General features: G+C 35.7%; 1 protein-coding gene across 1 annotated transcript in view; it reads left to right on the forward strand.

Moving 5' to 3' along the window:
- Positions 1-246: 246 nt before the first annotated feature.
- The window catches only part of TEX15 (testis expressed 15, meiosis and synapsis associated), a 48,162-nt gene continuing 26,278 nt past the window's right edge, over positions 247-22,130 (forward strand). Inside the window, exons 1-3 of the mRNA XM_032468500.1 lie at positions 247-293; positions 11,436-11,511; positions 20,955-21,105. Coding sequence (XP_032324391.1) covers positions 20,967-21,105 — 139 coding nt within the window. The 5' untranslated portion in view covers positions 247-293; positions 11,436-11,511; positions 20,955-20,966. The remainder of the gene's footprint in view (positions 294-11,435; positions 11,512-20,954; positions 21,106-22,130) is intronic.

Raw genomic sequence — 22,130 nt, forward strand, 5'->3', positions numbered from 1 at the left:
CAGGGGCGGGGCGGGCGGGCCACCCTGGTGGGCGGGGCTTCGCCGATCCCCGCCCAACCGGGTCCCGCAACTTTGGGCTCCCGCGCGACGTGTGGCTCAGGAGTGCGGAGAAGGGGAACGCCGCCCGGGTGACGGCCGCTCTCGCGGCGCCCCGAGGCGCTGAGCTTCCCTGGCTACCCGGGCCGTCCGCGCGCCGCGTGACCCCCTGAGCAGAGCCCGCGCTCGGACGATGCCCGCCGGTGCTGGCCGCCCGCTGTCTCGCTGCAGGAGCGGGTGGACGTGGGGGCGCTCGGGTAGGCGAGGGCGGCTCGGGAGCGGGGCGTGGAGGCCGTTCGGGCTCCGACCAGGGGTGAGCATCCCCCGACGGCGGGCGGACCTAACGCGCCCGGGGATGCGGCCGCCGCGTGTCCGGGGCGCTTTGGCCGTTGTAAGGGCTGAGAAGAGGTTTTGCGGCACTGCTTCGCGTTGGTAGTTCCTGGCTCCTTGATTCAGCTCTTTGAACATGTGAAACTTTATAGATCCCACGGTGGTGTGGGTGCAGAAAAAGTCTCCTGACTGTCAGGTAGTTTAATATGAGCCGCTTTCTAAGCCCATTCCTACTCAGATCTTTTAAGGGCGTTTCCATCCTTCCCTTGCGTACTTACTCCGTGTGTTTGGAATGTTCAGATTGAGGTACTCAGCCGCCGCGGTGGCTGTGTGGACAAAACCAGTGATGGGGTACAGAAAATGGAGAGGCTGATGTTATCAGTAACTGCTAAGCTTTTAAAGATGCCACAGTTCCGCTCAAGTTTTAGAAGTTTTGGGTTTCATATGAAGCATCCCAACACCGTGAGTGCATTATTTAGTTTTGGAGTGACAGATGAATATGAGACTATTTCAAAGTAAAAAGTCTAAATGGCACAAAATTATAATTTGCTTGTTTACGTTTCTGAATTCCCGTTTTGACAATATGTTACAATGTATATATGTAGAGGGAGTACAGGTAGTACAGGCCGTAAGTGCCATTGAATTCACATTTAGAAAATAGTTAATTTTATTTATTAGATACTCTAGAAGAGGTTTTAGGCTTCATTCAAGAGGTATTGCTTATTGGAAAGGAGGGTACATTTTAACATTTGAGGCCCAAGGGGACTGGAGGAGTGTAGTCAGTATTTAGAGACATTTTCAATGCTCTATCATTGCTCACTTTCTTAAAAGCTTCTAATTAAAACAAAACCAAAAAACTGTCTACCTTATTGCCCAGATACCTAAAAATCTCAACTTTACCCACTCATAGAGATGTCAGAATTTGGACAGAATGCCTAAGTGTCTTGAATACCCATGCAAACGTCTTTTACAAAATGTATTGAAGAATTCGTATGATTAGGAGAAATACGAATTATCTGTAGGGGTAAGTGGTTGAACAATAGGAAAAATAGCATAACTTTTATTTATATTTTCTGGAATATTAACTCTAGTGACTAGTGATAATTTCAGTTTTAGAATATTTTTCAGCCGTATTTTAGTTTTGTAGTTTAATACATTAAAAATGTTTTTACCATTTTGCAATATACATATGGAATCATTATCTTGCACATCTGAAACTATGTCAATTATATATAAAAATTGTTTTATATTACTAATAAAATATAGTGTAGTACTTTTATTATTAAAAAATCATTGTACTTTTACTCAATTGCAAGTTACCTGAGGATCACTTTTTCTGTTAGTACAGCAATTAGTGTACATGGGCACTTTTAAATTATAAACTTATGTTTTATCATACTGAAGGATGACATACTATACCTGGATTGCCAAATTTTTAAATTATGGAAAACAGTCACCATTTTCACAATACCCAAAAATTAATTTTAGAAAATTGGAAATTATTATTTTTGGTTAATGTGTTACTTTGGTTTGTTTCTTCTGTGTTCCTATGTCCTTTCTCATTTATTTAAAAATATCTGTGCTTTCACGAAGGGTGATTTAGGGGGTTTGAAGTGCCTCCATGGTATTCTGTTAGAAGTGATGGAATCTGATTAACTCTGAAAACATGATTGTGTTGCACAGTTCGAATTGGTTTTCCTCTTAAGTCTCACCTTTTTTTTCTATTCATATTTTGTTACATATCCTTGTTTATCAAAATGTAACTTTTTTTTGATTCAACGAATACCTCCAGAGCACCAGTGTTTTATTCTTTGATATGATGTGTTTATAAGTGGTATTCTGAGGTGGTCAGGTTTTACTCTGTAATATTTTGTTTTATAAAGTTAGTAGTAGTAGGGTTAGATTGTCAAAACTTAACTTTTTAGAAATATCTCTATTTTGGTAAAGTTGCACAACAAGCTAAGTGAAGTTCAAAAAATTTAAGCTTATACATAGAATAAATTTTATGATTGCTTTAATGAGCAACTTTGCCATTTAAGATAGCTTCTCAAGTCTGGTAGCAATTCTATATGCTTGGAATGTATAATCCACACAATGCAAAGCTTTTGTAATTACTGTTCTTCAAAACTAACGATACCTGCTCCTAAGGGTCTGTCTTTAATTACAGCAGCTGAGACCCTGGTAAAGCTGGCACACTGCTGAAAGTGGATACATGTGGACAATTAAATCCTTATCAGAACCTAATTTTTGTTTCCAGATAGCTTTGGTAGTGCTTATTAGACCCTATATATAACAAATATTTTGACTTTTAAGTGTCTCTGAGAGGTTTACTGTAACAACTTGAGGATTTTGAGGACAATAATGCGGTAGGGAAAATCACGATTTGAGTATCTAGCTTGTCAGGGTACAAATCTAAAACCTCCTGCGTGAGCACACACCCCACAAAGGGGGACGCACTTTCTTTTCGCCAATGAAGAGAATGTGACATTTCCTTTACACTTTTATAAGCATGAGCTTGTTAGCACTGGTATATTTACAGGTTGAACAGCAAGACTGTAAAGGTTTTTTTTGTGGGGAGGGGGATTAGAATGATTAAGTGGCATTTTTTATATTAAATTGGCAGGAACCATTATAATTCTCTCATTTAGAGGTTCTTACCTTGGGATACACGGACCTCTGATTACTTGAAGGCCCTAATTCTTTGCAAATAATGAGTGGATTGTGTTGATTTTTGTTAAGGAAAAGATGTGTGGCTTTATCAGACTCTCTAAAGGGTGTAAGACTTCCTCCCCCAAAACAAATTTAGCAATAAACTTGAGAGATGTTGTTTTTAGGGGAACACATTTTCGGTTTTATAAACTGAAGTAGCTAGTTAGTAGCAGAGCTAGGGCCTCAAGCCTACATTTTTGGCTGCCAATCCTTTGCTTTTTCCATTAATCTATGTTTATTGCACCTTGTAGTGACCTCTTTTTTGATGGGACAGTGTTCTGTATTCTGTGGTTTACAAGTAAAGTCTTGTTTAGAAAGATCTTTAAAGCTCAGAAGCATTTTAATGCTGAATTTTAGCAGAAACTATGAGCGAAAATGAATTATTTGTAAAGGGAAGTATGAGCAAAGATTTCTGGTATAAATAGATGAAAACTTTACCACAGTTTTGTGCCATTAATATAATAGAACAAATCCAAAAGGGACAAAGCTTATATAAACTCACATTTTTTTCTACCAGTATTACATATTATAATGGTGGTTAGGGATGCCTATAGGCCTTTTGAGCTTGGAATGATAATCTTACTTAAGGTTTATATATCCTTTACATTCTGTGAGATGTGTTTGTGTGACATCATATTTAGCCACAGAATAGAAAGCAACTTCAGTGAACAGCAAAAGAACAAATTTTAAAAGTGCCACAAATCCATCTTTCTCTCTCTCCAAACGACCTAATTTTTGTGTTTGTAGGTGTCTTTCAAGCCCATTCCAATCAGTTAAACTTAGTATTTTATTTACTTTCTCCAAATTTATGGTGTGCCTACTCATACAAATACAAGCTCTTGACTTATACATGTTTTTCTTAAGAGTAAAAAGAGAGTAGGGATTCACAGGTCAATAAATAGTGTAACTAATTGAAAATGAATGGAGGAATGTTAGATGATTGATATTAAACTATAGGGGTTAAAAATTATACCTCCTTATGTGATTAAAGATGCACCAATAATTGCCAACATTTACATAGCACTTTACTACAAAGCAGTCATGTCTTGTGTATATTAATTCAGTTAACCAGTACAACAGGAGAGTGTTAATTAATGGAATTAACTTACTGAGTGAATACTTATTTTTCTGTTATTATATATGAAGAAACTGAGACACAGAGAGATTAGGTAAGTGGTCTAAAGTTGCACAGTTAGTAAGAGGCAGAACAGAATTTGGAACCAGGTGATCTGACTTCATCAAACTGCCACTAAAAATATTTATCCCTGATCTGTGGCATAAGTTAAATAATTTTCTTTTAAAAACTTTCTGAACTACATATGCTAAGTTTTAAAGGAAAATTATTAGTTACAAATTTGCTAAGTCTGAAGAAAAACTTAAGGCACATTATTCTGTTTTGGTCACCTTGTATTTATGGACTATCTAAAAGGGGGATTGTAATTTTTGGTCATCACGAAAGTCAAGAAAACTGATCGAAATTCGTTTCTCTGCCTCGGGTGCTATGACCTGTATTCTAGTTACTTTTTTTCTAGGAACTTGAAAATATTCAAAGTTTGCTCACAGGTTTCTTTGAAGTCCTTTAAGTCTTCAGTGTGTCACCTGGTGTGATACCTGTCAGGCGGTTTTAGTACTTTAGACATTGCATGATTAAACTGCTTCTCAGAATTTTGAGAAGCTTGTTAGTTATTAGAGTCAGGTAGAGTCTTAAAATGAATGAGAAGTTAGAAATAAACAAGTTATCTTAAAGTCTATTTTTTAATTGAAATATAATTGATATACAATAAGTTGCAGGTGTACAGTGTAGTGATTCACAATTTTTAAAGGTTATACATCACTTACAGTTATTATAAAATATTAGCTATATCCCCCATGTTGTACAATATATTCCTGTAGCTTATGTTATACTTAGTAGGTTGTACCTCTTAATCCCTTACCCCTATATTGCCCCTCCATCTTCCCTCTCCCCATTGGTAACCACTAGTTTGTTCTTTATATATTAAGATCTATTTGAACATTAGTAAGGATGCGCATTGTTAGTTTGTTGCTGATATGAAAGAAGAGTGTATAATTGCCGGTTTTTATCTTCTCAAATTTAAATTTAAATATGGGGAAAATACTAATTTTAAAATAAAGATTCTGCCTCTTTCATGAGAAGGATGTATAATTAGATAAATTTATTTAGGAATTATAACTGTACATTAGTGTTTTCTGGGTGTAACTTCATTACAGATACACATGGTTCAGTATTATGTTTTAAAAGATTTTTTTACCTCATCTTTTTGGCCTCAGCCACACATTTCTTACTTTTAGGTTCAACAGACCATAATAGGTGAATAATGATTAGTGGCTGTATTTTTCATACCAAGATACGTAGAAAATGAAACTACTGTTGAATTTTTTGGAGCAACACAGAAAGATAGCTTAATATTCTTAAATGAGGGGAACATCTTGAATAGCAAGAGTGATTCAGTGCACAGTTCATTGCCATTAGAGGGCGATCTGAGGAATACTCTTGATTTTTAACTAGGAAACACTCCATTGCAGAAGGAAAAGTTGATTCAGTGTTGGTTCAGTCCTAGTCAGAAATTTGTCAAGTGTTACCTCATATATTACCTATATAGTTATTTTTCCTACATAAATTAAAATGAATTGCGTGGGTTTTTAGATCTGACCAATTTTAGAGACTAAGTTGTTAGAGAAAGTAACAGATATAGATTCTACAAGGATTAACTAAGGTGCTCTTATTATTCTCTCTCCTAAGAGTTTTATGTTTTTAATACCCTTGAAAATTGTGTGTCATTGTCTTTAATCACCTGATTATTCCTTTGCATTTCCCTAATGTCTTTTAAAAAGTCTCGTAGCCATACTAGATTAGCTACTAATCTTATCCCTGTGCTTTTACAACAATTCCCTAACTCCTTTTGCATGTAATTTCCATCTGCTGAGCAGAGAATGTACTCAGCTTGGGGTTATATTGATTGATCAATCTATTCTTCATCTTCCACAGCCTGGTAGTACAGTTAACTTGCACATTTTACATCCTTCTGAGAAGGACTTCAGCCAAGCAGTCTGCTCTCTGTTTATATCTGCATAGGGAAGACAAGAAGTGACTTTAAGCAGGCAAGGTGGCCTCTTTCTTGCTGTTGTCATTTGCTTTTCACTGTGTTTTTAATGTAGTGTGCTTCAGTAACTTAGAGAAAGGCATTCTTTACATTTAATACTTGGGCTCACTAATGGTAACAGTTACCCTCTCATTGTGTTCATCTATAAATATTATAAAACAAGGTTGATGTGGAGGAGAAGGGTAGGTAATCCAGGTTATCTTCCTTGAAATGGAATAGGTTGGAAGTTATCCTTTGCTAATTTATTTCACGCTTGAGTGGTTCTATTTAGGTCAAGCTGATCAGAACTTGGGCATTTGAGAAGGTTGGAGGAAGGACTAGGACTGGAGGATTGAGTTGGTGAAAAGATAATCTGTTTTCTCACCTTTGTAGCCAGAATGACCTTGGCCTCTTTGTGGAACCTGATCTATTTTTACCAAAGCTTCTAGACTAAAGGGAAAGGAACCAGGGGAGTCCTAGCCCTTGGGGGCCTATTACCTTTAATTATTCATCTGTTGAAAAGCAGCTGGACTGGAAGTATTCTTTCCCGTAGCCTAGGCTCCTGGGATTGTCTTTAAAGCATGTAAATTACTTTTAACTTTACTCTCATTTGACTATGTTTAATTAGGTAGAGGGAGACCCTGCCCCAAATTTTCAGAGAAGTTCATCTATACGGTAGAGGATATTAAAACAAAATTCAGACTTAAAAAAAATAAGTCACCACAAAATCGTGGAAATGTTTGAGGACTAGTTTTTGCTTCTAGTTTAGGAAATCCCTCATATTAGAGATTTATTGATGCAACATACACAACTAAACATGGATTATTGTGATAAAATTGTTAAACCACATAGTTTAATCTCTCTCTTGCATATTCTCTTTGTCTTGAGGACAACAGATTAAATCCAAGCAATGAACATAAGTGAATAAGTCTTGAGAAATGTACTGGTAATCCTTAGGCTTTTCCTTCATGAAGTGCCCAAATTTTATTATGCCTGATCATCTAGATTGGTGGTTCCCAAAACATGGTCCCTGGACCATCAGCATTACTTAGAAATTTATTAGAAATAAACATTCTTGGGCCTCAGCTCAGACATACTGAATTGTAAACTCTGGAGATGGGACCCAGGAATCTGTGTTTTAATAAGCCTCCTAGGTGATTCTGATATATGTTAAAAGTTTAAGAACCACTAACCCGAGATCATCAGGGATGAACCATGGTTTTTTGCTTTGGTAGTCTGTTGCTTCAGTATAATTACCTATTACTCTTGTGGGTATTTCTGCATATACACATAGGCACTCAGAAATAGGCAGTCTGTGTTATTAGCATTACATTGAATGGTATCCAAGATAAAATTGTTGGTGGCTTTCAGAGTTCTATTCTACTTCTTTGTCTTTCCTTCTTGCTGAGTGCCTGAAACATGGTAACTGCTTGATAAATTCTTAAATGAATTGAATAACTGCCTCCCTTCTCTCCCCAAAAAGCAAAACCACATTTTTTAAAAATTTCTTTTGGATTCTTGATCTATAGGAGCATTAAGACTGAAAGCAGGGGTCCCAGTTAAGAATATTTCTTTCTCCTAATAGTGACACTGGTTGAAAGAGATTGCTAATACTGAAAATAAAAAAAGAAGGGAAAGAAGAAAGAAACGATTCTTATGCAGCTGATGGGATGCTTTCCTCAGCATTGTCTACCGGTATATCTTGTACTTAGCTTACATCAGAATCACTGGAGAACTTGTCCAATCACAGATTGCTGGGCCCAACTCCCAAGGTTTCTGATTCAGTAGGTCTAAGGTCGGGCCAGAAGATTTTCATTGCCAACAGTTTTCCCGGTGATACTGATGCTGCTGGTCTAAGGACCATAATTTGAGAACCACTGTCCTTGGTTCACTAACACCAGAGATACAGGTAATTTCATGAATGTGAATGTTAGTTCCTGGTGCTTGCATAGCAGTGATCTGTAATTGGAAAGTATATATACCTGGATATCAAACTTAGAGTAATATTTTTTCTAGAAGTGTCTGTTAAGATCTTCTTTCTCAACACAGGACTTTTTTTTTTCCAGACTTCTTTAAAAACTCATTTAAAACTCATCTGCTTAGAACTATATTCAATATCTTGTAGTAACCTATAATGAAAAAGATTATGAAAACAACATACGTATGTATATGTCTGGCAGAAACATTATGCTATACCCCAGAAATTGACACAACACTATAAACTGACTATACTTCAGTAAAAAAAACTCACCTGCTTAAATAATTGAATTTAATTGAGTAGAATAAGTTCTTTACCCAAATCTTGGCACACTGATCACTTCATTTCTCTGCTTTTCACCTCAAGCTTCATCGAGAGTTTAGGTAAGCTACTCCATGGTATTGCTGCTTGGAATCCATTTTATTTGGCCAAGCAGCCTGCAGTGACCTTAAACTGACGCTAGTCCCCTCAAGCAAGTGCATCCACCCTAGGTAGCCCTAGATAGTAGCCTTCAGAGTCACAAGCGCGTGCAGGTTTCTAATCTGACTACCCCAACAGTCAGCTGTCTCCCTGCCTCCCATTGCCTTCTGCTTATGAGCCTGTGTGGCTTACAAAAACCCTGCTTTTTTGGTTTGAGTTGATCAATCAGGCCTTAGCCCAGGAACCCAAAGCATGCCACACACAGACCCTAATAAAGGTACGTGCTCAGGTTCTGCCTCTCTGTCTGCACTCTGCCTGACCTCCCATGTGGTCCCTTAAGGCATGTCAAGTATTTCTTCTTGTATCTCTGAATGATAGACTTCTCTAGTTCAGTGCCTCTGATTGTCTTTGGTTGAACCTGGGCTCACCACCGGGCACCCTATGCTCCACTTAATAACAGTGTTAATTTGACAAACTCATAACAAGCTTATTTAATTTTCCAATGTAATTTTATACCTGAACATATGTTGCTTGTTTGTCTTCTGAAGTTGACATTTGTTTCTCTGTTTTCTGTTCCCTAATACAAGTTCCTGAAGAATTGGAGTGTTGACATTTCTTTTGGATTTTTTCTCGCAACTAAACACAGTTTTCTAGACTTGCCTCCTTGTCACTTGAATTCTTACACAGCATATTCTTAGCATCTCCTTTAAACAGGTTAAAAAGAGATAAAACTGAGACCTTTTTCCCCCAACTCTTTTATAAGCCATTTTTTTCTTGCTAAATAGTTAATTCTAAAGAAGAAAATCTGAATTATGTCAGGGAATATGAAATTCTTATATTTCGTAGAAACTTTAGTTCAGTGTTTCAACCATACGCTTAACAAATCAAATGCATACATCCTTCTGCAGATTCAAGTCAGAGTTTCTATACTAGATAGGTTCTAGTAGAGAGATAAAGTCCTGAAGACAGTCTGTTTTTTTCTTAATGGAATATCTCCCATGAATTTGTGGAAAGGCTTACCCAATCAGTACCTTCTTTGTTAAAACCTGTGATTGGTGGTGTTCTGTAATTTCAGTGTCCACATAGCCAATTTTTTTTCCAATCCCAGGGGTTTTGTTTGCCACTCCAGAAAGTCTGGAACAGCTCTGTGCAAGTAGTCTTTATGTTAACATCTTTCCTTGAGCAACTTTCATTGTCAAATTAAAATGAAATTGGTAACTTTTATATTCTCATAAATACTTGTTTTTTATACGTGCCAGTCATATTAATTTGCAAGTTTGCTTCAGATTCTTACAGATGTACTGATTTAAAAATTGTATATTAACTTACGGTCATTATAGTAGACATACAGATGCCACTAATCATTAACTTCCAAATGAACATATTACCCATATAAGTATTACTAAATATTTCATACTGTTATGGATATTTTTATGTGAATGCCAGCTCATACTGTGAGAATATGTGAGGGATGGACCATCACTATCAGATTGCTCTGAATTTCTACTTCCTAAATTATTTGGCATTTCATTTCTTTTCCAGCTAGTTCTTTTTTTTATTTTAATGGAGGTACTGGGGATTGTACGTAGGACCTTGTGTATACTAAGCACATGCTCTATCACTGAGCTATACCCTCCCCCAAGCCCTCATCCCTGGCATTTCATTTTTATACACCAGCCTCTCATTCTTATTACCTTGATACTACGTGACTACACTTACCCCCAATTGTTTCTTTATAGTCTCTCCTTTTATTTATTTGGGTGTCTTGGACAATGACACTTCATTAAAGCACTGAAGTAAAACATAGGCAAAATAATAAATCAGTAAAGGATAAGATTTTCCTGTTTATAAATTGAGTTTTAAATCAAAAATGAATCTACACTCTCTATTTTAAATACTTCCAATATTTTTGAATGTTTAACTTGGAGAAAAGGAAAAAAAAATCTGGAATTTGGAGTCAGTCCAAAATTTTGCTGGATGTTTCACTAATTAAAAAAACTTTATCTTAAAGAATATATAGCATTTTAATGTATGGATTAGAAACATATAGATATGACCACGTGATCAGTAGTAGTATCCTGAAATCAAGGCATAAGTAGTAGTATCCTGAAACTACGGCATAAACGTGAAACCAATTATAACAAGTCACCATGATTTCAACTAATTAAAATGGTACATGTAATCAGAGTTAAGGTTTAAATGCCTCTAGAAAGAAACTTAAGAACTAGTTGGGAGAGAGTAGTGGTTTAGAATTCAGACATCAAGCCTGGACTTGAAAACCAACTTAGCAGTTGGGTAGTCTTGGGCAAGTGTTTTAAACTTTGAGTCTCTGTTTTCTCATCTGAAAAAATGGGAATAATACTATAGTCAGTGAAGCTTAAATGAGATACTATATGTGAAGTACCTGCACAGAGCACAGCATGTATCACAACTATTTATAATGACTTACTTAAAAGTTGGTATAAAGCTAGCACTATTTCTTAGTGTTTTGTGCTGTATTTAAAAATCCAAGAGCAAACTCATCAGCTATGTCCAAAGTGTCCTTTTCTCTACTGGATGACTGCATAAAAGTGGTGAGCTGATTCTGAATAGCAGATGAGAATGTGCTGAAAGGAAAAGACTTAATGAGAATAGAGGAATGAGAGGAGAAAAGAATGCAAGGGTTTGAGAGAGAAGGCACTGAGACATGCAGAGAGTCAACCTCCACCCCCTACACCACCCGCCCGTTTGAAACAAGAGTGAAAGGCAAGCAGAAATCAGGAGGGAGAAGAAATGAATGAAGAGGAAAATGAAGAGGTTATTCCGGAGGGAGCTTCTGACCATAATTCTCTACATATTTCTGCCTTTTTCTTTTTTTGTAGATATTCCTTTGGCATTTTTCATGTATGGACTGAGTTCTGATCACAACTGTATGATGGTAGATTCCATTGAAGTGTGGTAAGTGTTTCAAATAATGGCTTAATTACTGCTGCCACTTATAATACTGTATTGACTTTTTTTCAGCCCACTTTGGGTAAACTCTTCTACTTTGCAATTGAGTTATAAATAATTGGCAATAAAAAAGATACATAAAGAATGTGTATACTTTTCACTTATTGGAATACTTTAAAGCATGTACATATTTATCCTTTGCAGTAGATACTTATTGATTACATATTTTATAAGGAACTATGGTTGGTGCTGGAGACAGAAAAATGGGTAAATTGTAGTCCAGTGGAGAAGATTAACCCATACAAAATGGACCTTAATTTAGCATAAGTATTGAATTTTTGAATAACTAAGTTGGAAAGTCAGGCCAGTATGCAAATACTGCTTAGAATATTTGTGGTAGTCAGGGTTTGGAATTGCCTTTTGAACCAGTACATAAGCAGAATAATAAATTTAGTTATTTCGTAGCCAGATTTTTTTCACTTTTACATTTTTAATCAGAAGTGGAATTGCCACATTTGGTCACTACATTAATCAGATGGGTTTCAAATGATATTTCATTGATTCTAATAACAAAATATCTTCAGAGAATGAAAATTGGACCAACTGTTGACATTTAAAAAGCGAAAGTGTCATAGTCATAGACAGAAGTATTCTAGGCCAATAAATTTTCTAAGTCACTTGAAAGTTAGAGGAGAGATCGGGGCTCTTAACTAACTCAGCTATCAAACTTGAATGGCATCAGCTTGCATACCGTGTACAAATTCTTGCATATACGTGGAACTAAAGAGAAAATGTAGATGAATAGAGCCTGAAAGTGGTAGAGAGGATAGGTAGAGCTTACAGTCAACGTTAAGCCTCACAGAAACACAGACGAGGAGAGGAACGCTTAGGAGCCGACATTCAGTGAGTGGCGGAATCAGGACAGAAAACCCATGTCTGCTGACTTCTTGTATACTATACCAAAAATACTTGTGAGAAAGTTCTTTTTCAAAGCAGTTTCATAAAATTTAGAAGGAAAGTGAGAAGTTGGATTATTAAGTCACTAGAGTGTGAGCTCTCTAGCCAGGTCACCCTCAGCTACTTGTAACTGGGCCTGACAGTTCAGATATTTTTCCCCTCATATTTTAACTGGCCACTGTGATTAGGTCTAGACTTTTTTTTTTTTTTTTGCATTTGGGGAAAAAAATTGCTTTTTCAATCTTAGTAAAGTCTTCAAAACAAATCTGAGAGCATCTCTCAGATTTTTATTTGGTAGCATTCTATAATACGATCATTTTAAACCTAAGTAAAACTAGTATCAGAAGAGCAGAGCTTTTCTCATCTTGGGAGTTATGTCTGTGTTTTTTTTAATCTTCCACGTTATTTCTGTAGTGAGTTCAGGTAGCTCCTAGAATTACTGTGTGGTTGTTGTAAGCCCTTGTATTTGATTTACAATAATGCCCTCTAGGGAAGGAGGACTCAACAGATGGCTCTTCTTCTCCAAAAGGGTTCGTTAATCACCACATGGTGCTCTTTCTAAAAGATTCTGAAGTTTGGCAGGGGCAAAGTAAGCATGATGAGTGGAAAAGGAATGATAAGATAGTCCTAATAGCTATTTTTAATAAAAATTAAAAGCAAAGTAAAACTACTCTTGAATCTCCTTTGTTATTTACAGTTTTCTGTTATTTTTATATGAAGAGGGTGGAGAAGATTTAAAAATATTTCTAGTTTAATAACTTCTACCTTCTGTGTATAAGGCTGAGGGGCAGTTTAAAAAAAAAACAGTTTATGATTATCACTGTTTCACATTTAGGCATTCCAGATGTCCCTGTCTCCTCCCAAGCTTCAAGTTACCCATAGTGAAACCTCAAGTTAAAGAACTTGAGAGAGAATTAAGGATAGAACTTTGTAAGTCACTACAATGAAATTGAGCTGCCTTTAAATTATGTGTTCACAGAATATTGACAGTAAACCTTTTGAATATATCTAATGAAATATGTGACATATAATAATGGTTTCATGGATGTTGAATCTGAAATCAGTGAGAAGTGATCTGATGCTCAGCCAGATGCTCCTGCCTAAATTGATAGACAAATAAAGGTCAACATTCTTTAAGTGAGAGAAGGAATTATTTAACAGGAGGTTTTTACTGATAACAGCTTAAGGGCATTCTCTGCCCCTTCAACAAAATTTGATTTCAAGCCTCCCAGCCCATGAAAATATTGTATTGTTTGACTTTACCTCTTCAGTGTCCCCTCCCCAATTTAGGAGACATTTATTGAAAATCTATTTATATAAAATTAGGTGTTAACCTTTGAATCATTAAGCTATATACTGTTTTGGTCTGAGCCTTTTTCCTTCACATCATATAGATCATAATCTTTTTGACTGTGACCTTACTCTCTGATTGGTTCAACATGACCTACTGGAGATCTAAAACTCCTCCACTGTTCATTTTTCCCATTAGTGTTCTGTTTGTTTATTATGACATCAGAAAGAATTTCTTCTTCCAGTTTTCTGTCATCATTCCTATTCCTTTCCATGGATCTAGATCTTTTTTCTCTTGGCCTCCTCAGGGTAATGCTTCATTTCCACTTGGAAACTCATTACCGGAAGCTGCCACTGTGCTAGGATTGCAGACACTCTCTTTACCTTTTTGCCTGCAATCTCTTTTCCCATGCCTCCCATTCCATCTCTCCCCTGGTGCTGTATTAGCTTCACTGTAATCTCTACCCCTTTCACTACTGTATTTTTCATTAGCCTCTTTCGGCATACTTTGTATCATTATTGAAGCTGGATTTGCCCATGGTCACTCATTTCATTAATAATTTTCCTAATGTTCTAGATTTCCTTTCACCTGGAATGCCTAGCGTTGCCAGAGGGTATCATGATTGATTCTACTGTAGCCAACTTGAATATTTTTATATTATGTTCTCAGTTGGGGATCTAGTCATATTTCCGTATGAATAACCATTTATGTTGGCACCATTTAATAAATAAACCATCTCTTCCCTAACAAATTGACAAGATACCTTTATTATGTGCTAATTTTTCATAGATACTTAGATTTATTTCTGGATTGTCTTCTGGTCCTGTTGTTATCTGTGTATTTCCTGAGCCAATACATTATCATTTTGATTATAGTAACATTATAATAAATTTTAATAACTATAATAAATTTTAATAACGGTTAAGGATGTTGGCTATTCTCAGGCACTTATTCTTCCACATGAATTTTTAAATCATCTTTACATTTATTCTCTTTTTTCCCCAAAGCACGTTTTCCAGTGGCTTTCTACGAAAGGGTACATGTTAAAAATATATGTATTTTAGCCCTTGCTTACCTACAAGGGCATTCTCTTACCCGAGTACTGACATTCTGTGAGCCAGGAAGGGCAAAAGAGTTACGGATTCCATAACTTTAGTATGTTGTCTATTTTCACCCCAATTCACTTTTCCCTGATGTTATCAGAGTTGTGAAGCTTTAGTCCTGCCACTAAGAACAGCTGCATTCTGTTTGCACAATCCATGTCTCTATACCAATTTCATATTTAGTATTGATTATAGCTAAAACTGTCAGAGACAACAGTATGTGATCAAATTAACTTTCCCTTGTCTACTGATAAGATTATCATATAATCTAGTAGCAGTGGTCAAATTAGAGATTTGATCTTGCTTTCTTTACATGTCATGTGATCAGTGACTTTTAGAACATTGAAATGGTTCTAAATAGGATGAACACAGTGTAATTATAACTATTTTTAAGGTTATGATTACTTCTTTAACAAAGTTTGTTTTGATCAGTGCAAAAATCTGAAAAATGTAAAACTCATTTACTTAAATCATTAAAAGCTGAATTTTTAATATAGTAACATAATTCTAGTTTTACAAGTTCCTCCTGGAACATTTAGGCCTCTGTTTGCTCTGTCAGTAATAGGCCGGTCAGGTGAAGGCTAGTATAAGACTTGAGGAAATGTGTAAAGTATAATCATTACAGTATGGAATGGTAAAAAATGGGGGAAATTATTTGCAACAAGTATAGTTGGTGAAGAGTTAGTATTTCAAAAAGATTTCTTACAAATACACAGAATAAACAGCTTTGTATAAGTGGGAAAAAACTTTAACAGGCATTTCACAAATGTGAAAACACACATGAACAATAAACATACTCAGTAAATAATCAGTCTCATCAAAAACCAGAGAAATGCAAACTAACCACAGTGAGATATTTGCACCCATCAGATTGACAAAATTAAAGTTTGCCTATATCAAATGCCAGTGAGGATATAAAAGCACCTGGAACCCTCATATACTGCTGGTGATAGTGTAAAAATCCAGTATTCTAACAGGTTGAGAAATTAGACTACACAAAAATTAAAGTTTTGCTCTGGAAGGAAAATGCCATCAACAAAATTAAAAGAAATATTCCAACACTTAGCCAGACAAAAACTAATTTCTGTTTATAAAGAGTCCTTACAAAGCATTAACTAAAAGACCATTTCACCTGGAAAAAAAAGAGAAAAGATAAGAACAAGTGAGTCACAAGAAAAATAAACAGGATGACTCAGTCTTGCTAATAATGAAGGAAATGCAAATTAAAACCACCAAAGTTCTATTTTTATTATTTACAAAGATTAGTTTGACAAAATACTAAAAAGAAAAAAAATTGAGAACATTTTGAAATTTATCTTAAATGAGTAAAATTAATTAACAATAATAAAGACAGATGAGTTGCTAAGAGACTAAGAAAACACCATCTGAGAAGTAGATGTAAAATCAGGATTATGAAGTCACAGAACTCAGGGCATTATTTCAAGTCAGTGTATCATTTCAAGAAGAGATTGGTCAAGAGTATCAAAGGTAGAGAGACCAAGTAAGTTATGAGCCAGAAATGTACTATGTGAGACTGACTTGGAAATCATTGGTGACTGAAGATTGCTGTTCAGGTAGACTAATGGAGGTGGAGATCAAAGTAGATTGAGGAGGAAGTAGGTGGTGATCTAGATGCAGGCAGATCTGATCCCAGCATGTTTTGTCTGTTTCGCTTTTTGCTTGATCAGGTGTGAGCCTGTTTAAATGCTGCTGGGCTGGACACAGAGAAGCAAAGTGGGTAGGAACGAAATTCAGAACACAGAGGAGAGACAAGTGAGACAACAGGAATATAGGAGAAAAGCCCCAAAGTGGAAATCATAAGACCTGGTTTTTATGGTCCCAATTCTTTGATACTTAGTTGCTTTATCTATAACGGGTTGGCAAACCTTTTCTGTTACGGACTAGATGGTAAATATCTTAGTCTTTGTGGGCCATAGGGACTCTGTCATATTTACTCAACTTTGCTATCCTAGTGGGAAAGCAGCCATAGACGATAGATAAATGAATGAGTGTGGCTGTATTCCAGTAAAACTTTCTGTAGGCTCTTTAATTTGAGTTTCATATTAATTTTTAAATGACATGAAATACTATTCTTGATTTTTTTTTTTAGTCATTTAGCTGTGGGCCCTAGAAAAACTAACAGTGGGCTGGATTTGACTCACAGGCTATAGGTTGTCAACTCCTGATATAAAATGAACAGTTGGACTAAAATATATTTCATTTCAACATCGTATCATCTTAACTGGGGGATTCATGACTTAATCTACAGACATTATCTTATGTATGATCTGATTTGACCTTTTATCAGAAGTAATTCTTACTTTGAACCATTCAGAACTCTCCTGAAGAATTTAGAATTTATGTCTTTGTGACTCAAATTCCAAGATTATTTATTCATTATTCATCAGAAATTCTTTCCAGAGATTACTAGAAGAGGGATGATCTTTGCCATATCTGCATATCACCATTACAATAATGTCTTCAATATTTTATAATAGATTCATTTTTTACTTAAGTATATTGGAGAATAAGTAGGAAATCGGTATTACTTGGCACAAATAAAAGATAATTGTGAAAATAAGTTAAAACGCAACAGTGTCGTTTGCCAGAAAATCCTGAGACTGAGGCATTGCTTCTTTTTGTTGTAAAAAGATAAGATTAGCAAACTTTTAGAGATGTTAAAGGTAAGCTACGAACGACAAGCCGATTAATGTGACAGCTTGGAAGAGAACTGAAAAAAACTTTCTCACTAATGTTTCAGGTAGTTACAGTCATCTTGAGTTGCCTTATATTAGGAAACCTTTTCACAAGCAGTTGAGTCTTATTAAAGGAACTCAAGGGCTCTCTGACTAAATTGTTCAATTGAAACACCAAACTTCTGTTATTTAAAGACTGTTTGATAGTAATCAGGTAAAAGATTTTGCAGGTTTATTTAGTAATTTCTAATCCATAACCAGTGGTCTCAAACATTCAAGTCATTAATTTTTAATGATAGTCTTAGGAAACTCAGTACAAATGTTTAAAATTGACTTTGAGAGGATTAAATGTTTAGTCTGGCTATTTGACATAAAAGGGATTTATTCCTTTGCCACTAACTTGTCTCTGAAGAATGTATTACCATTTGTAATGCACTGCAAAGGAAATTAGTGGTATGTTAACTAAGATTAATTGGTTAATTGCAGATCTAGAATTAGAACCAGTATCACTTGACTTCTGACCTAGTTATCTTTACACTACTGCTTCTTGACAAACTCTCTAATTAGGTTGGTTCCATAGTATAGGCTTTAGGATATCTCTGACAATTCAGTGTGCAGTTATTGTATTACAGATTCTGCAACCATGTGAGGTATCAATAATATTAGTCTCAGAGAAATTAGGCATTTTGCCCAATATAACATTGTTAATTAATAGTAGAACCAAAATTTGAGCCATTATGATTTTTTTGCCTTTGTAAGTAAAATTCATTCTTGATCTGTTATTTGGGTCTAAGCTTTCTCTTACCTGCTGAGACTCATTCTTTTTCATTCCCAGAAATTCCCAAACCCTTTTCCTTTCCCCTTTAGCTTTTTAGTTCCTTTGTACTTTTTATTTCTTGCCTTCTGCCCTTGTGAGCACATCTTCCACACTTTTAAAAGGAAGCAGGGATAGTGGGTATCCTTGTTTCATTCTTAATTTAAATGTGCATTTGACACTTACCAATTTGCTATAAATTTTTGGTAGATACCTATCATCAAGTTATAAATGTTTCCTTTACCAAGACTTTTTAAAAATCATAAGTGAATTTTGAATTTGATTAGATGCTTTCTCTCCATCTATGGAGATAATTACCTGATTTTTTTTCTCCTTTAATAGTTTCAGGAGTAAATGAAATATACATATCCTGTTGTTAAATCTCTCTTGCATTTCTGGCTTGAATTTGGCTTGTTTATGATATTTTAATATCATTTTTATTTTTAGAATCAATGTGTAACTACTGATTTATTTTTATTAGTAATAGAATGATGCATTTTTAAAATTTCTTCTTGAATCAATTTTAGTTTTTTTTTTCCTGGAATATATTATTTTGTGTAATCTTTAAATATATTGACTTAAAGTTGCTCATAATAGACATATTCGTAGGACCTATATGAATTGATGTTCTAGTTGTTGGGGAAGCTTTCTGTTTTTGGTTTCTTTGATCCTTAGTTCACTTATTCATTTTAGTATCTGTAAAGGACCTACTAAGTGCAGTGTCCTGAGCATTAAGTGTTCTTGAAGTTTTTAGAATTGATCTTTCTCTATACTCTCACCTAGAATTAATTACCCAGAACCCCATAACCCCATAGGACAACCATAGCATGAACCCTCTGAATTCAAACTTCCTGACTTTATTTTTACATATAGAAGAATAAATAATATATATAAATCCAAAGATAATGGCTATAGGACTATTGCATATATTTCACAATACATAATGTGATATACTTGTGCATATGTATGTAAAAATAAATAATATAAATAAATGGTTATGGGGCTGTGATATATGAGCATGAAGAAATGTATGAATTTGTTACCACTTTAATGTGGCTGATGTGTTTAGGGGTGTTATTTCTAGTTGAAAATTTGCTAGGTGCAAGTTACTTAATGAAGGATGTTGAATACCATTGAGTCTTGAATATTCATCTTTCATCAAACAGTTTTTAACTTAGCTACTTTGTGGCTAAGTATTATCCTGAGCACTGAGGAACAAAATCAGTGAATTTTAGAAGTCTTTATTAGTAAATTCTAACAGAGAAACATTTTGTAAGAAACCATACGTATTTCAGCTTCATACATTTTGTAAGAAGCTGAAATATCACCCATCTTAACTGAAAATATAATTTAACTATAGTTAAAGAAAATATGGAGGATTATCACAGCATGTGGCTCTTTGCGTATATTCAGCTGATGGTTGTACACCTTTGCACTCAGTAGGTATACATCATGATTAATTGAAGAGGTGTTTTTGTTGTAATGTAAATTATTCTAAATAAATTATTCTCCCATTTTCCCTTACTAAACTTCCATGTGAACGTGGCAGCCTTGACAGCTGTCTCTAGAGCTGGTGCGTCTTACAGGTATTCTTGTTAGGAGGTAACACCACTGGTGTCTGTCAGTGTGGCTGGATGAGAGAAAGGCTGATTTTCCTCTCTTTCTAGAGGTCTTGGTCCTTTTGCTGTTCTGATCCACATTTGATTGGGAGATTGCAAGATCACCTTTCACATATGGTGGAGGAGTGGGGATTATGGGGAATTATCCTTTGTGAAGCTTCTATAGAATCTTATCCTTTGTGATCCTTCTGTAGAATTTTGGCAACTCTTAATTTGAATTGTGATCTAACATTTGAATTAATCAGTTGATAGGTATCAGGAGGCCCATGAACCATATTATGAAATGGTATAAAAAAAAATCTTTGCATACATTTCCCAATGTGTGGGTGCACAGCTTTCCTTTGATATCCAGTATGAATTCTAATTGAAAGGTTAATTTGTGTGTGTGTGTGTGTTTCAGGAGGAGGGAGGGAAAGGAATGTGTTACAACTAATATGATAATAGATGGTGTCTTAATCCATTTGTAAAGTGATAACTATGAAACAATAGCCATTGGGTGACTGACAGTTTCAGACCATCGATTGTAGGGATATCCATGCAATAATTGGTTTACAACTTTCATACATTTCTCCCAAAGCCGAAGAGTCTGATTTAGAGAATATCATTCAATTTACAAAAGGGTACAGAAAAAATACTTTTAAAAATAGGTATTTGGCAAGAATTTTACCAAATGTTTAATAAAAATCGTTGGTTGTTATTAAGCTTTTCAGGAAAACAGAGGCTTTAAATTGCAAGGAAAATATGTATTAGAAACTACAAAATAAATATTTTTAATATTTTATAAAAGCCAAAGTTGTTCATTCATTTTCTATTTCAGGTAACCTGGCAAATTAATATTGAAACCTGTTGTGAATGTGACCAAAAATATATCCTTATTCAATTTCATTTAAGAACTTTTAAACAGTTTTACTGCCTTTGCCTCTTGTGTATTTATTGACCTTTTATTTAATAACTTTGGGTTGATTTTAGGCCACCAACAAAATGGAAATGAAAGAGACTGCTGAACACAAGACAGTATGGAAGATGAACTCAACCAGTGAACCTTTATTTACTACTAGTGTAGAAGTCAGTCCTTTGAAAAAATTCACCATTCCCAAGATCAGAAGGACAGCTGGGAAAGGTAGTGTTTCTATGGAAGATGAGATTATTTCATAACTGTTACTGCATTTCTCTGATTCTTAGTTTACGTTCATCTTCTGTTTTGGTTCTAAATAAAAAAGTCAGCCTTTAATTCCTTAAATACACACGTACTTTTAGTTCCACCCAAAATAAAACAGACGTGTCTCATATCACTCCCACTAAGTACACCTAAAAACATTGGACATCATCCATATAAAACAAACATAAGAAGACTTTGAAAAGGTGGAGAGAAGAAGCTAGACCAGTGAGTGGCCCTGGGAGTCAAGGAATGACAGCATTAAGGTCTCTGGATTTTCTTTTTGTTTCTCCCATGTCTCAGATTGGGTGCCCACAACACAGGAATGCCAACTTGTACAGACACAAAAAGCCCTAAGAGTCTGTTCTGCCTTGTCAAGGACTGGGAAAGGGGTGTCCTAGAAAGACAGAAAGCTATTTGACAATGAACACCCTACTCCTGCAAAACACCAGGGGGGAAAATGGGATAACCCCTACATCTTTGTCAGCAGAGGGTAAGTGGAGGGCCTAGACTTCCACCTGTGCCTCTCCCCTTCATGGAACGTCATAATAAGTTCCCCTCCCTGCTATCCCTGGCCACCATAGTGTCAGTGGATTTCCACTCCTGCCCTGTGGTGATGAGTCGCCCCTTCTTAGTGAGAGTAGAGTTAAGTGAAGACCAAGTGGGGAGCATAGACTTGTGTCACACACACCAGTAACAAAGGTATCTGTCACCCTCCCGCAGTGTCAGTGAAGACCCTGTAGAGAGCCATGATTTCAACCCTGCCTAGTGTTAAAGAGTCAGTGTTCCTCCGCCCCTTTTCTTGCTGGCAGTTTCCCTTGCTGGCTTAGTCTTAGTAGAGGCTTATTAAAACACAAGGTCAAATATGATGAGTAACCCAAATGACCAAGGTATAAAAAAAATCATTCATAAGTTACCACCAACTAGGAAAATCTCAACTCAAGTGAGAAAAGGTAAATCAATGGATGCCAACACCATGATGAAATAGA

Source organism: Camelus ferus, chromosome 26 (genome assembly GCF_009834535.1).
Source record: "Camelus ferus isolate YT-003-E chromosome 26, BCGSAC_Cfer_1.0, whole genome shotgun sequence".
Lineage (NCBI taxonomy): Eukaryota > Metazoa > Chordata > Mammalia > Artiodactyla > Camelidae > Camelus > Camelus ferus.